This window comes from Drosophila santomea, chromosome 2R (assembly GCF_016746245.2).
Source record: "Drosophila santomea strain STO CAGO 1482 chromosome 2R, Prin_Dsan_1.1, whole genome shotgun sequence".
NCBI classification, from domain to species: Eukaryota; Metazoa; Arthropoda; class Insecta; order Diptera; family Drosophilidae; genus Drosophila; species Drosophila santomea.
In genome coordinates, this window is record NC_053017.2 from 19,994,697 (window position 1) to 20,009,521 (window position 14,825).

At 44.5% G+C, this 14,825-nt stretch overlaps 2 protein-coding genes across 5 annotated transcripts; one reads left to right on the top strand and one right to left on the bottom strand.

Annotated features, from left to right (window-relative positions):
- Positions 1-1,085: 1,085 nt before the first annotated feature.
- Positions 1,086-8,471, bottom strand: LOC120446913 (kalirin). Of its 3 annotated transcripts, none has more exons than XM_039628149.2 (8): positions 8,430-8,471; positions 5,103-6,308; positions 2,958-3,056; positions 2,596-2,893; positions 2,449-2,535; positions 2,282-2,386; positions 2,086-2,220; positions 1,087-2,023 (listed from the first exon to the last, which is right to left on the bottom strand). In XM_039628149.2, the coding sequence occupies exons 2-8, from the start codon at positions 5,942-5,944 to the stop codon at positions 1,520-1,522; spliced, it is 2,070 nt and encodes a 689-aa protein (XP_039484083.1). In that variant the 5' UTR covers positions 5,945-6,308; positions 8,430-8,471; the 3' UTR covers positions 1,087-1,519. The 3 variants fall into 3 exon arrangements, with proteins under 3 accessions (XP_039484085.1, XP_039484083.1, XP_039484084.1); XM_039628150.2 differs by having other exon boundaries at positions 8,315-8,431; XM_039628151.2 differs by lacking the exons at positions 2,958-3,056; positions 5,103-6,308; positions 8,430-8,471 and adding an exon at positions 3,991-4,676 and having other exon boundaries at positions 1,086-2,023; positions 2,596-2,889.
- A 2,656-nt stretch (positions 8,472-11,127) lies between these two features.
- Positions 11,128-14,811, top strand: LOC120446917 (glutathione S-transferase S1). 2 transcript variants are annotated; one of them, XM_039628157.2, is made up of 5 exons: positions 11,128-11,342; positions 13,653-13,948; positions 14,017-14,196; positions 14,264-14,397; positions 14,462-14,811. In XM_039628157.2, exons 2-5 carry the CDS (start codon positions 13,678-13,680, stop codon positions 14,627-14,629), a joined length of 753 nt encoding a protein of 250 aa, XP_039484091.1. In that variant the 5' UTR covers positions 11,128-11,342; positions 13,653-13,677; the 3' UTR covers positions 14,630-14,811. The 2 variants fall into 2 exon arrangements, with proteins under 2 accessions (XP_039484091.1, XP_039484092.1); XM_039628158.2 differs by having other exon boundaries at positions 11,130-11,342; positions 14,017-14,184; positions 14,255-14,397.
- The last annotated feature ends 14 nt before the right edge of the window (positions 14,812-14,825 follow it).

The following is a 14,825-nucleotide window of genomic DNA, read 5'->3' on the forward strand; positions in this document are numbered from 1 at the left end:
GGCTTTTGGCTAATAGCCGGGCAATAACTGTTATTATGGCCACTACCACCCATAATCAGCGGTTTCGATTGCGATTTCGCCTTGAACTTTCGGGTGCATTGAAACTGGTTACCTTTTCATTTGTTTTATCGGGTTTCGGCACTCTGCGAACGAAGTTATAAATCAGAAATCGAAACGAAATAGTTATTCGCCAGAACGTATATCATTTTCCTACTCATTAAACGTTTAAGAGTGCAAATAGTGATGATCTCATACAGATCATCGGAAAACCGATAGTTGTCATTTGCATTTGCGAATTTCAACAGTTAAATTGTTCACATTTTATTGTTTATACAACTGATTTTTTGTTTTGTAGATAGTGAGTATCAAAAGAATTCCCTGATGAGGCTACAAAAAACAATGGGAATTATAAATAAACACCGAGCACTTCTGGGTGCGATTGATGAGCTGCAAGCGAAATGATGAGGATGGGCATCAGATCGGGGGACGAAGGCAGGCAAACAATAATAATTGCCTATATTTATTTATATGCGCCATTTGTTTATTTTTATACATTTTCTCAGTGATGTCACAGGCGACTGCAAGTGGCAGTCAGAAACAAGTTGTTTCGCCGCTTTGAGTATTGCGTGTCGTATCATTAACAGTATTAAGAGTGATGAGGTGGATTGTATGAATTGTATGGATCGTTGGCTGGCTGCAGAGCGGAGATCTCTTGGGGATCTAGCAGATCTGGGGGATGTGGGGCTGGGAATCCGTAACAGCTGGCTCACGTCTGCTTCTCATGACAACGACAACGCCGATGGCGTGCGACCTTTCCATGATAGATTCATTTGTTTTGACGTCTGTGAAGCGTGTGATTTCGCTGGCGGAAAGTGGAAGGAAGTGCCGGTTATTTCTAAAATATGGTACACAAATATTTCCCTAATTAGGAGCAGTGGGAAATAGTGATAAAAATAATATCCGAATCACTGGTTTCATTAAAGTGAAGGTGTGTTGCTCTTTAATGTGACTAATTTCCGCAAAAGTATCTATACCTTTATGATTCAATAAAGCAATTTTACAATTATTCTTATTTTTATTTATTTTATTATTATTATTTTATTTATCTCTCCATTTTATTTCACCATTTATTAATTAGTCCGTATCTACGAATAACAAAGAATAGCTTATCAAGCTAGGCACAAGAAAACGTTCAACGAATTGCGCTTTTTGACAACAATAATACAGGAATATATACAACTGAATTAACCAGCTACACTTATAGTTCAATATTTGGTTACTTAGCATTCAAATCGAAAGACTTTCGACACCCTTATCTCCATGTACCACAGACATTGAGCAGGAATTTGAAACAATTTCGAATATTGACTTGGCTCAGTGGCCCTCGACAATTGGCCGCCCCAGGCAGCTGCAGTTGGCATGGGATTGGGTTCCTTATGAGGATGGGATCGATCCGGAACTCCCGATTTCCGTTAACCGGGCACAGATGCTCTCCATGCCTGATGTTGGTTCCACTCCACTACAAGGCGCCATACCAAGTGGTCCTGTTGCTGGTCGTCTCCTCGTCGGGCTTTGGCATTGACCAGATGTTACCGATGCCACTATCCGAGCTGAAGCGATTGGAGTCGCGGTACAGCGAGAAACTGGGTGCCTTGCGATGCAGGTGGTCATTCTCGCGGGAGTAGCGCTCCTGCAGCTTCTGGCGCTCCTCGTTGGCATAGTTATTGATCATATCGCGGATCAGGTCCAGCCAGGCAGCAATCTGTATGGGATCCGCGGTGAATTCGCATTCCTGCTGCTTCCTGCGCTCGTAGTAGAGCGTAAAGGATTTGGTCTTGGCCGAGATGCCGATGTGCTCGCAGGGATAACGACCGTGGAAGAGCAGGTTCTTGCCCTTGATCTCCGTGTAGATGATGCACTTGTCGAATATGAAGACCTTGGAGCGATAGCTGCGCTTCAGCTTGAGATCGAGCACCTGGAACTCGTTCACCTTCCGGAATTTGCCCTGATAGTAGACGTTGAACTGCGAGTGGAGTGTGTTAGTTAGAAAAGTCGGATGAGGTAAGCCCTATAGGTAATATCTACCTCATGGCAATCCACAATGTCGTTGATGATCTCCGATTCATTGGTGGTTGTGAGCAGGGAACGCAGGCGCTTCTCCAGGCGACAACAGGACTCGATCAGTGGCTTCATCACAATGTCGCGGTTCTTGAAGAAGGTCTGTGAATAGTTGGGATAAAGGTTAGTTAACTATTTAAATGATACATTTGGCACTACTCACATTAATGAACTGCGTGAGCAGCAAAGGATAGCGTGCCATGCGCTGAATGGGCTGGACCAGGAAACTATTTATGCCCAACTTGTCATCGCGTTCCAGGCGAATGCTCTAAAAAATTAAATTATATTAATTAAAAGAAAACACTTTACATGTGACGAGAGTTGACTTACAGTGAAGTAGTTCTTGTAGAGATCGCACAGCTTGAGGGATTTTTGCTTGTTCATGGTGAAGATGACATATCCATAAAAGCAGTTATGCTAAACATCAATATCTTGAGGTCAGTATAATGTATTATGGTATATATTCAAGAAACTCACATCTAGAAAGTGCAGAAACTCGTCGAACAAACGCTTCAGATCGCGTCTGTTGCGCTGCAACATGGGTAGGAACTCATCGCGATGGAACTCGGCGATCTGCTCGATGTTTCCAAACAGATCGTACTTCTTACCCCGGAGTCCCAGGGGAAGATCCTTGCGCTGGAATATGTTGCCGTAGTTCTCGATGCCCGTGTACAGGTTGTTCACATAGGCCTCCTCCGTCTTGATCAGCTCCTCCAGAATCGGATGCACGCACTTGTCGCTCTTATCGCGCAGCTCGATCTCAACCTCCTCCTCCCTGCCACAAAAAATGAACAATAATTATAATAATATATTATAAGAGAATATTAGGGAATACTTACTCATCTCTGGGTTGGTAGACCGAGTGAAACTTGCCCACCACATGCTCGTTGGTGGTCCCAATGATTTCAGTCTTTCGCCTCGGCGTAGAACGATAGTTTCTGCAGAGGAAGAGGGATTGTGATTCTGGTTAATAAAAACACTTGCTATCTGCAGCTTAATGACATTAACCCCACAGACAGTAGCAAAAACAAGTGCAGCAGTGATAGCAGTTTAGATAAACCCCCCCAGTAGCAGGAGACATCGGGTGAGTTAGTAGCAGGAGCTCTAGTGATAAGTGGCAACCTTTAAGCAGCTAAAAATAGGCCTAGATAATAGATAACAGAGCATACGCAGTGAGTCACAGAGCGCAATTTTCGGGGACTTCAGTCCGGTGGCTCGTGGGAATGACGACTGGCGTCTGTGTGAACTTGATCGGGTTCACCAAAGATCAACATGGACTCCTCCAGCGACTTGGCAATCCAGGTGACCACTATCAGAATGAAGTCAATTTGCGAGATAATGAACCAGGAGATCATTATCAGAAGACCCATGGCCAGTGCGGTCACAATGAAGCCGGTCATCTGGAAAAGGACTTTGCAAAGTTGGCAGTTAGTCCGTGCGATTTGGTGTTCGAATGGTACAAACCCCGGCCAGCAGGCCATCCATATCCTCTACATTAAGGGAAGTGCTCGAGATGCGCCAGTGGAAGGAGGAGCTGCGTGCGGGACGGGCAACGTCCACGTCCACGTCCTTGTCCTCCTCCGATCTGCCCTCCCTCAGAACTTCGGCAGTGTCATAGTCTATGTGCCTCTGCGCCCCTTTGGGTTGATACTTGTAAGATTCCTTTACCTGCTCATCATCATAGGAGGAGATGCTGTCGCGATCTAGGGAACGTGTGCGCAGTAATCTCACTTCCCTGCGAGAGGATCGTGAACTGGAGGGCGGCCCAGTGCTGGCTGATCTCGCCGAGCGCTGCGATTTGGGTGCACTGACCGCACTCTCGGCACTTCCGGCATCCGTTTGGGTGTCATAGCCATCCACGCGTCTCCTAGCCGGCACTTCTGGTGGCACCTTCTTTTTCCTTTTGCGCGGCGGAAACGGATCGTCACGGGTGTCCGTGCCCGCGGACACTCCAACCGGCGCCTCATAAACTATGGTGCGTTGCTCGCGCTCCTGCAGAACCTCCTCGGAGCTTTGGCGCTCGGGATCTAGACCGGGATCCGACTGCGAATAGCTACTCTTCGCGTCCTTCTTGGGCTCAGCCATGATCGAGGTGGAACTGCTTCAAGGCGCCCGGCTCCCAGGGATTCATTTTACGATTTTTGGCATAGTTCTCAAAACTAGAATAGACTACGAAATGCCTGCTCAGCTTGGCAGCTGTCTATCCACCGTATTTGAGTTTAATTTTTTTTTGGCAGTTTCACTGACGAACCGGTCGTCGAAAAGTGCTCCAAAATTCAATTAACACTTTGCCAACTAAGTTGCGACGGTGCGATTGCTGTATAAAGTTCACTTTTTTTATGGGCAAACTCGCATAATTTGATTTTGACACCGAAAAGGAAGCTGAACGACCGCGAAGTCTAGTTGGTCGAGATTGGAGGAAGGCCAACTGTGTTGTAGCTGTGGACTAGTATCTGTAGGTATCCTGCCATTAAAGTATCGTAAAATTTATAACTGCTAGCTAACAATTTATATTACTGTTTGTTTACCTAATTAATAAGTGATAAAACGTTGAGTTGTGGCTATTTTACTCGGAGAAAGCAACTTTAAGTAAAGTCTATAGAAATACATGGAAGCAACTTTAAGTAAAGTCTATAAAAACACATGAACAATGCTATTTGATTTAAAACTGAGATGTTTATTATACATCATAAATCTAGCTAAGAAAACAAGAGTTGTTAAGAAGAGTAATGGCTTTTACTTTCAAATAAGAAAAAACTATAGATCATAGGCTTCCAGTTTCCACGTATTTATATAATATATATAATATATTAAAACATTTGAGCCAGTTTTCTTGCTGAAGAACTTTTTCCATAACGCACCAGTACAAAGTACTTCCAAAACAATTAGCGATATAACACTGCTGCACCCGTTAGTTTTCCGCAATCTAAAGTTTTCATAAAGCCACCCGCACTGATAAGGCTTATCGTTATCTATTTACTTACCTGGGGAAATCGTTGCGCATTTTTAGCGGCAATGTGGGCGCTTCCTTGGACTGATCTGCGCTAATGGAACGCTGCACCTGCTGCTGGTTGACCTGTGAATCCTCCACCTCCGCACTGGGTACGACCTCCGAAGTGGTATCCACAATTGAGTATTCCTTAGCGGCGGCATGGGGATCCGTTTCAAAGTCGGATATCTGATCCACCTCGTCCTCGGAGCGCACCTCATGGATGCCACCTTGGATACTGGGTATGCTGCTGCTGCTGCGACTGCTGCGACTGCTGCGTGTGCTGCCCAGCCCCGGGAGGCGTATGCGACGCGGGGGCGTGGCTGGTGGCGTGCGATGATCCCCGGATTGATCCTCGAACGATGGATGACGACGGTTCTCCAGCAATTTGAGGCTGTGCCGCTCGTGCTTCGTGAAGCAAATGTTCGTCTTGAACGCTTCGAAGCGGTGCACCTTCTGTCGCACATCCAGCAGGGCGGGATCTGGGCTTTGGGGCGCCGTGGGAGACTCCGGTGTGGATGCCATGCCCAAACCACCAGCGTTCTCCGCCTCGTGCATCTTGAGCAGCGAGCGGCGACGGAAGGCACTTTGCGTATCGGAATTCACGGAGTACGAGAGCTGAATCAAGCTGGAGCTGTTGCTCACGGAACTGGCGCAACTGGCGGGCCGTGCGACGTCGTTGGACTCCAGATTGCTACTAACGAGCGTGCTGCTATGCCGCTCCTGCTCCGCCGCCTGCTGGCTGATCCGGCGGCGCGAGTTGCGCTTGTTGAAGTTGCGGTTGCTGAGATTGCGCTCCCGGCGGAAGGGCAGCGGACTGAGATCGTCGTCCGCCATTTTCGTGGGGGTGGTCTTGCGATAAGCCTTATCAATGGGTTGGTGCTCACCTTCTGGGAATCGCTTTCTCTGTCTCTCTGTCTTGGAGAACTTCTCACTGCGACATTGTCGCCGAGCGAGCTTGGGTTCTCAGTGCTCCACGCCGCTCCAGTTGAATTAATTGTTTACGACCAGCTATTTACTTTTGGTTTTTGTCAGCACCAAGTGTATATAATGTTTATCTTATGCCGTATACTCAATGTGTTTGTTTTAACCTTTTTTTTTTTTGGCGTTGAAACACGTACTCGTATCTTTCTGTTTGTGTTGGCGTCAACTGTTGCGCTTTTTAGCCTGACTTCTGATGCTTTTTCGTCACTTTATTGCGCTGCGAAACAGAAATTTATAATTAAAGCGATTTATCGTCAAAGCCTTACAAATAACGAGTGTACAACTAATTAGACATGTAGGTGAATAAGTGCTGACGTATTGCGAATGCAAATTTGAACAAGGGACTTAATCATTAGCGACTAGGAAATCCGGAGAGTAACCTTGAACACAACGCTAGCATAGGAAGCAATCACAAATTAAACGGATCATAAAAACAATTAGGAAATTAGAAGCAACTTCATCTAACTGTAAACATATTAAATTAGAAACAAAAGTAAGTAACATGATTTTTTTGAAATTGAAATATCTGCACAAATAAGACGCTGAAATTTTGGCATAGAATTTATCTGCGAGATACGAAAGATTTATTTTGGTGACAAATGACGTCAAGTTGTCGGAGGTTCGTGACAACGAAAGAAAGAGAGAGCAGTCAAGCGGGAAAGGGAGGCATTCTGTGTGTAGTTAATTAAGTGTGACGTTTGGTTTGCTCTTTCTGCTGCTTTTTATTTGAGCAAAAAAAACTACACAAAAATACTAATAAAACGAAAAAAACAAGTACAAAGCACTCGAAACCGCAAATGAGGCACAACAAAAAGCAAATAAAGAGTGAACGGCTTGATAGAGGAGGAAGTACGAAGTTCCCCCGAACAAAAGAAAGTAGAAAAAGTCGCACAAATGCAGCACTTCGATTCCGGAATAGCTCCTCATTTGCATGTATCCATTTCAACGGACCTACTATGTTAGATATATACGTGTGTATAAAAAGCAGTGCTGATATTTAAGAACAAGTTGAAACAATTCATGCAATATAACTCATATTGGGATAGACTTCATTGCATCCACTCCTATAATCAAACGGATGCCAGAAATCACCAAATATCACTTGCATGCCCCAGTTAGATAAGTTCTAACACAAAATACTACAACTCTCGCAGATATACGCACAAATCCATATCTTATCGCGGTGGTCCAATATTTGTGTAGAAGTTATAAAACTGTTTTATTGCTGCAATCGCAAGTGCAGTTCCACCGACAGGGTTTTGCCCTAAACTACAAAAAGCACCCGTGTTATCTAAAGTGATTCACCGAATGCTTTTTGGCCTTATTTTGTTATTTCATTTATTAGTGTATAGGTACCGATAAAGGATCAATTTGCTTATGAAACTTCGAGTGTCTTCGGGGGGATTTTTCAATCGTTATTAATAGATCGCAAACTGGTTATAGCCGCCTAATTGGGCATTTAGCGTCGTCACATGCAAGTTCAGTTCCATTGTGTTTGACTTTGGCTACCTTTTACCCCCCAGTGCAACGAAGGGTATATTGCTTAGGTGCTACACTTGTACAACAATCCCTACATGGAGGTGTTTCTAATACTTTTTCAGTTGGGGGATCAACTCTACTTTTTCCTTATAAACGATCGGGAAATATTCTGTCGATCATGTTCTGATTCACTCTGTTATCTTTACCCATTTCCCACTCCTTATCACCGTTTGTAGTATTTGAATGGGTTTTAAAGCCACTTCTAGGTATTTTTATGGCTATCATAAACGGCTACATTTTCGCATTCATATCAAACTATGTTACTCAAATCGATTTTATGGTAGAATGGCTAGCAAATAGATAACTGGAAGCCTTGAATTAAGGCACATTTTGGATGATACGATTTTCGCCCATCAGCGAAGTCAGCTAACAAAACGGAGTTTGTGTGTTTAGTCAGCTGATTACAAAGATAAAGGCACACAGAATGCTTTAATGGCTTAAAGTGGGGAAAACCGCTCGTTAGCGACACGACTCAGTACGAGTTTGGAGCAAAACAGCTTTACAGCCAGCACAGCACACTGATTTACACAATTAAAATTAGAGTTTGATTTTCAGGTTTTGGCACAGTTCATAATTTGTGGGCACGTGTTAATGGGACAGCTTTGTAAGCGCGTGCAGACGTTTCGTGTTTGATTTCCCCACTAGCTGCCATTTGAGTTCACTTGCCAATATTTCGGCGCTTACATTGTTCGCTATTTATCGGTCTTTTGACTCGCTTTAAGGTCACGGCTCACGCTGCGTATACGCAATGTGGGCTTGAAGCGATCGCCCAATTGGACTCCAATTGGCGTACACTCACCGACTCGCGCAACGTTCGCTCACCTGCGCATTTGAATTCGCACTGAAGGCGGAATTGGCAGTGCAGCAAGTGCGAGAATTATCGCCTCTCCCGATCTCTCCGCCTCTCTCTTTCTATATCTTTTCCCGCTCCAGCTCCCGCTACCACCCGTCTGGTTTTAACTGTTCGCCCGCCGAGTGTTAGTTATAATTTTTTTATGCGCTCGCTTTTTTATTATTTCTTATTTAGATTGCTCTCGCGGACTCGGCGGTTCCGTTCTGTGTCGCATTTTCCACAGCAAATTATTGTCATAATTCCGCCGCTCATTCTTCGCTTTTTTCTGCTTTTTTACTTACTTCTGGAGTGCAATTGCAGGCGGCATAAATTCTTAATTAGTGCAGGCCACACAGCGAATAATTTTATTTAATTGCTGCCATGCTCATAGCCATATACTAATAAACTTGTTTATGTTTTGCAGACTAAGTGGAGTCTTGGCACCTTGCTTAAAATTTTATTTATAATTATTTTTAAGCTTAATATGCTAAATTTCTGCCTGTGCATTAAACTTATTGGTCTTCGCCAAGAAAGAAACGAAAAGGAATGCGGAGAAAATTCGCACACAACCAGGCAGTCTGGCAGTCTGGCAGTCCTACTTCAAAATCGAAAACGAATCGAAAATTTCCCCGACTGGCGAGCGAGCGTACTTTTCATGCCCAATTGGAGTTTGGAGTTTTTCCGGTGAGTTCACTGTGATTTGTCATATGTCTTTCAACTGTTTCACCTGATTATGCAGTCGTCAGCGTGTTTGAAATGTCTGTCTTATCGCGAACGATTGTCATATCTTATCAATCGAGGTCTACTCGAAACCGCCAACGCAAAACGAAGAGCTGAATAAAGGCCACAAATCGGTCACTTTCTGTGGATTTTAACGTAATTCTCCGCGATTTCTGGGCTCGGTTTTCTTCGGGGGGGCTTTGCTGTTTTCATTTTTGCTCACCGATTTGCTTATCTTTGCACATTTTCGAACGTACGCCGCCCAGTTAACACAAAAACACACAAATAGTGGCCAAATCGCATGGAATGCTTCTCTTCCAGCTGTGGGAGTCCCATGGTTGCGAAAAACTGGTGAATTCGATTGCGTTTTATGGCAGTTATTTGGGTAGAACCAAAGATTGTGTAGGTACAATCTGCCAATTGTGGGAGTCCCATCGATTCTCAGTGAATAACTTGAATAATCAAGTTTTTTGTTCATTTCAATTTTATAGCAGATTATTTCGAGTGCTGGGTAAACAGCACAGTCATTATAAGCCAATGATAAGATATGAGTAAGGAGCTGTTTTATAACTTTACTAAGGTGTAAGTGTCTTTTTAATTTAATTTAGGGTACCAGAATTTTAGATAGCTTAACTATATTTTGTACTGTATCTTAATTATCGAACTAGCTTTTAAATCTTAAGTTGACCACACCGAATTCGCCGCAATTCGATCCACCAATAGCTAGCCGAGCACACAACCTTATTTAGTGCGGTTTCCAACCAGCCTATTCAATATTCAGTTTCACAACCACATTTGGAGTTGCCAGACCATTAGTTTCGAAAATGTACGTTACAAGTTTAATTCGTCATTCAAACGTTTATGTTCTAAAATTTCAACTGCTAAAATAAGTTGAAATAAATAAGTTGTATTTTATTGTACTGTATAAACCAATGTTTATAATTCGAAATGACATGAATAACTACTTCTTAAGCTGTTAAAGAATAAAGTCACATACTACCCTGTTTATTAAAATCAAAACTCTTTTAATTCTCCAGTTTCAATATTAATTTGTTTAAATTGATGAGCGTTAACAATTTTTGCGATAGCAGACAACCCTGCGAAGTGAACCTGATGCTTCCCACATAAGTAAACATCTTAGATGCACTCGAATTTCGTCGCCAGGCACCGACAGTCGGGATCGAACTAAGCAAAGTCCATATTGGGCGTTTCAAATTTCCTGGCTGCTTTAATTGCCGATTTGCCACAATCAGTTAGTGCTAACATAATTACTTTAATTACGTACTTATGCGCCGGAAATTCCTGCGAGTGTGGGAGTATGATAGGATAAACCTAATGAAAATAAGAGTAAGATGTAATTATGCAAAAGCAATTGGCCATAGAAATGTGTTTTAGCTACGCATAAGATGGATGTTTTCGCTTCGTCTCGCAAAAGCTTTATTTAGTTTTCGTTCTTTAAACTGTCTTTTAAGTGGGCAGTAAACAAGCTCCATCCACTAAAAGCACAAACAAATATTTACTGCCTTTTTTTGCTACTATAATTGGTTTATTTCTGAGCTGAGAACCTCTCCCAAAGAGATCTAAGTGCAGATTGAGAGATTTCAGGAACTGAGAGCTGCATGCTGTGGATGAAAGGTAATTGCCAAATTAGGAAGCCGAGCTTATTGGAATATTGCATTCCATCTAAGAAATGAGGGTAGGAAGAAGAACTGGAAACCTGCTTAAATATGTTAACTAATTCAATAACTGCGTTTTCTTTTCAACGCCCACTAGAACTAGAACCAGCGAGAGAGAGAGAGAGAGAATCATACTAAAAATTAAAATGCTGCCTCTTTCCAGTTAACCGGCCGGCTTACACACACAGTCAGCGCCACAAGCTCGAAAGAGAGCGTCTGTTTGGGGAGAGCGGCAAGCGTATATAAGAAGCGTCGCCGGCAGAAGAAAGTCAGTTGCAGTGCAGTCGTCGTGGCGATCGGTTCAGTGAAAGTTTCCCATTGGCTGGAGAGAGAGAGTGAGCGTAGAGAGTAACGGAAAGAGAGTGCGAATCATCATCATCCAAACCGAACGCTTTTCCTACACCCACGATTTAAGCGAACGCTTATTGGCGAATTGAAGACCCGAGAGCCCCAGTGCCCAGCTGATTTAGTATTCTTTGTTGAGGTAAGCCAAGGAATCCCTGGAACACCAGCTCATTTCGTAGCACCTTTGTGATGTAATTACGCACCAAGTTTTACCCTTGCCAAAAAGTGGAAAACACTTTTGCGAACTTCGATGCCGAATGGCGTTCGTCTCGAATCGTTTCTAAAATTCTAAAATTACACACAATGGTGATTTTTTGGCTTCGATTGATTTGGATTTGATTTTTGGGTCAATCGATTCGAAATCGAAAAGTTTTGAACTCGTTTCGCAGAATCGCAGTTCGCGCGGATCTCTCGCCCCGCTCGCAAGCAAATATGTGAAGGACAACGACGTTAACCGATCAACTAGAAGCCCTCTTCTTCTGCCTCTTCAGAACCGATCAGATCGGAATTGAAATATAGAAACGACCATAGCACCTCCGTCGACTGTGGAGTGCGTGAACGTATTTCGAAGCGTGAGGTACTCGAACCGGAACCAACTTGAGTGCGGTGCATATTCGGGATCTTATCCAAACGCAGCCTTACATAACATAACTCCCCATTAATACCTCCTTCGCAAAGGAATAATTGAAATCGAAAAAAATAATTATTTAGCATCAAACAAACAATCAGTTATGTATTCGAGCTGATAGTGGAGTGTATGCCTGTGGGCTAGGGGTCCCAGACTTTCGTATTCCAGTGATAACCCCCCGATCGGCGAGTTCATCTGCAAAATATTGCCCATATGGGCCGGGTGCACGTGAATCGCTTCGGTGCCCATTGACGCACTTTGTGTGCCCCCCTTTGGGTCCTTGACCCCCGCTGTGATCCCTGCCCTTTCCCTTTCGCATTCCCATTCCCATGGATTGGATAATCGTGGCGTCATTATCTTTTCTAACCTTTTCCCACGATTACAGTGAAACCGTTTGCCTCGATTTTAGTGCCCAAGTGCCAGATCAAAGAGCCAAAATAGATCAGAAAATCGAAATTTAATTAAATCATGACACCGAAACACCGAGACATACCAAATTAAATTCAATTGAAGCTGTCATGGCAACAAGTGCCAGCAAAAGCAAATTAAAAAAAAAAGGAAAAAAGGAAAAAAGGGAGAGCACTACGGTGAAAACAGAAGATAACGCCGAAAAGTCGAATCGATTGTTGCAATTTGAGACTCTCCGAAAGCGAAAATTGCAGCGGAAGAGGCGGCCAATTGGCCATTGCGAAAAGTAATGAAAAGGGGATGGGGTTGGTGAGGGGGGTGTTCCGAAGTCTTGGTGACTGACTGGGCGCCCTGCCAAAATCATGGCAAAGGCAGAGACACCATGATTCCTCAGCCAAGTTGAACGAAAACGGGTTTACGCTCTACATGGACCCTATATGTAGCGCATTGAATCGCTTATCCAGCCAGGCAAAAAGTGTCGACGACAGTGGAAACTGAGGCGTTGTATGCTCCTCCGGTTCTTCCAGCAGCGCCAACGCCCCAAAAGATATTGATTCTGACTGTTGCGATTCGCGATTTGCGATTCAGCGGAGAAACATAGGGGGGCCCAAAGTGGGCAGTCGGGCGGAGGAGTGGTGTCTGTTTCTTTGATATGCGTGGGTGTGTTGTCTGTGCGCCAATCGATGCACTTCCGCTGGGCTCTATAGGGAAATACTCTTGCATTTCAGTATATAGCTACCATATATATGGTGCAGTTTTATGGCAATTATATTTTCTGTCAACTTTTGCCTTGACTTCGCTTGATTTATTGCATTGTTCTTGAAGCATAACCTCATAAGGCAGGCAAATAAAAAGCTATGGCCTTAACACTAGAGCAAAATTAGCTAGTAGCTTTTATATAGAGTTTATGGTGCTTACCCCCAACGGTTTTCATATCATTTGTTTACACTGCTAAAGAGTTATCATAGTGTTTTTGGTTCTTATCGTGGATCTTAGAAGTTATACGGCACCCTAACTTGTTCTTATCACTCACGCATATTCTGGCCCACTTGAGCTAGAAACGTGTGTTCGCGCTCGCGTTCGCCCTATCATAAAAACCAGGCTATCGACTGATTAACTGGGCTTAATCAGCCAGCAAACGTAAACGAAAACTACGAAAGTTCTGGAAAACTATCAAAGCTATTTCGAAATGGCTTGAAACTGAACATTGCAAGGAACATGAACATTGCAACTTCTATTTTACTGCTAATTTCGGAGTTTCCATCATATGTATATCTATTCTGATAGCCAAGAACACTTAATGGCTTTAACTTTTGCTGTTATTTATTAATGAAGAATACCAAGTTATCAGTGGTACTTCTCTGATAAGATCCTGCTAACCTGCTAACACACATTGCTCTACTTTCCTTTCAGGGAATTGCATTGAGAAAGCGCAGAGATGGCCGATGAAGCACAAGCACCACCAGCTGAGGGAGCACCACCAGCCGAGGGAGAGGCGCCACCACCCGCCGAGGGAGCCGAGGGTGCCGTCGAGGGCGGAGAGCCCGCTCCTCCAGCAGAGCCCGCCGAGCCCATCAAGCACAGCTACACGCTCTTCTACTTCAACGTGAAGGCGTTGGCCGAGCCCCTGCGCTACCTGTTCGCCTACGGCAACCAGGAGTACGAGGATGTGCGCGTCACCCGCGACGAGTGGCCAGCCCTGAAGCCAAGTGAGTGCCACAATCCATTGTCAAGTGGTCAGTGGACTAATCATAATCAAAACCATTTCATTCAATAGCCATGCCAATGGGACAGATGCCCGTGCTGGAGGTGGACGGCAAGCGTGTGCACCAGAGCATCTCGATGGCCCGATTCCTGGCCAAGACCGTCGGCCTGTGCGGTGCCACTCCGTGGGAGGATCTGCAGATCGATATTGTCGTTGACACCATCAATGACTTCCGTCTAAGTAGCGAACAATGTGTGCCTCAGTTTCATGTTCAGTGTCCTTGATTAACTCTGGAATTTTTAATGTATAGAAATTGCAGTCGTCTCGTACGAACCGGAGGACGAGATTAAGGAGAAGAAGTTGGTCACCCTGAATGCGGAGGTCATTCCATTCTACCTGGAGAAGCTCGAGCAGACCGTCAAGGACAACGATGGTCACCTGGCTCTGGGCAAGGTGGGTGCTCCTCAAATGGGAACATACATCACTCTTCAAATCTCGCGATTTCTTTCACCCACAGCTGACCTGGGCCGACGTCTACTTCGCAGGCATCACCGACTACATGAACTACATGGTCAAGCGCGATCTGCTGGAACCGTACCCAGCTCTGCGCGGAGTCGTGGATGCCGTCAACGCTTTGGAACCGATCAAGGCCTGGATCGAGAAGCGCCCCGTCACCGAGGTCTAAGTTACCCGAACAGGACTTGGGAGGAGGGAATGCATTGCACACCACTCAGACACACCCGCACCGCAGAAATGCACACCACCCACATCTGTACACATTTTGTTCCTTTTTGCGGAGGATCCGAGAGGGCAGAGGACTTTCGCACGGGGTCATAGACGCGTAGGAGTTAAGCACGTATCACTATGAACAAATCGTATTT

Excerpts from the sequence above, each read along its gene's own strand:
- LOC120446913 (XM_039628149.2), bottom strand. The coding sequence starts at position 5,944 with ATGGCGGACGACGATCTCAGTCCGCTGCCCTTCCGCCGGGAGCGCAAT. Across the intron at positions 3,057-5,102 it reads ATGCGCAACGATTTCCCCAG|AAACTATCGTTCTACGCCGA; the intron begins GTAAGTAAATAG and ends CTTCCTCTGCAG. Across the intron at positions 2,221-2,281 it reads TGCTCACGCAGTTCATTAAT|ACCTTCTTCAAGAACCGCGA; the intron begins GTGAGTAGTGCC and ends AACTATTCACAG.
- LOC120446917 (XM_039628157.2), top strand. The coding sequence starts at position 13,678 with ATGGCCGATGAAGCACAAGCACCACCAGCTGAGGGAGCACCACCAGCC. Across the intron at positions 13,949-14,016 it reads GTGGCCAGCCCTGAAGCCAA|CCATGCCAATGGGACAGATG; the intron begins GTGAGTGCCACA and ends TTCATTCAATAG. Across the intron at positions 14,398-14,461 it reads GTCACCTGGCTCTGGGCAAG|CTGACCTGGGCCGACGTCTA; the intron begins GTGGGTGCTCCT and ends TTTCACCCACAG.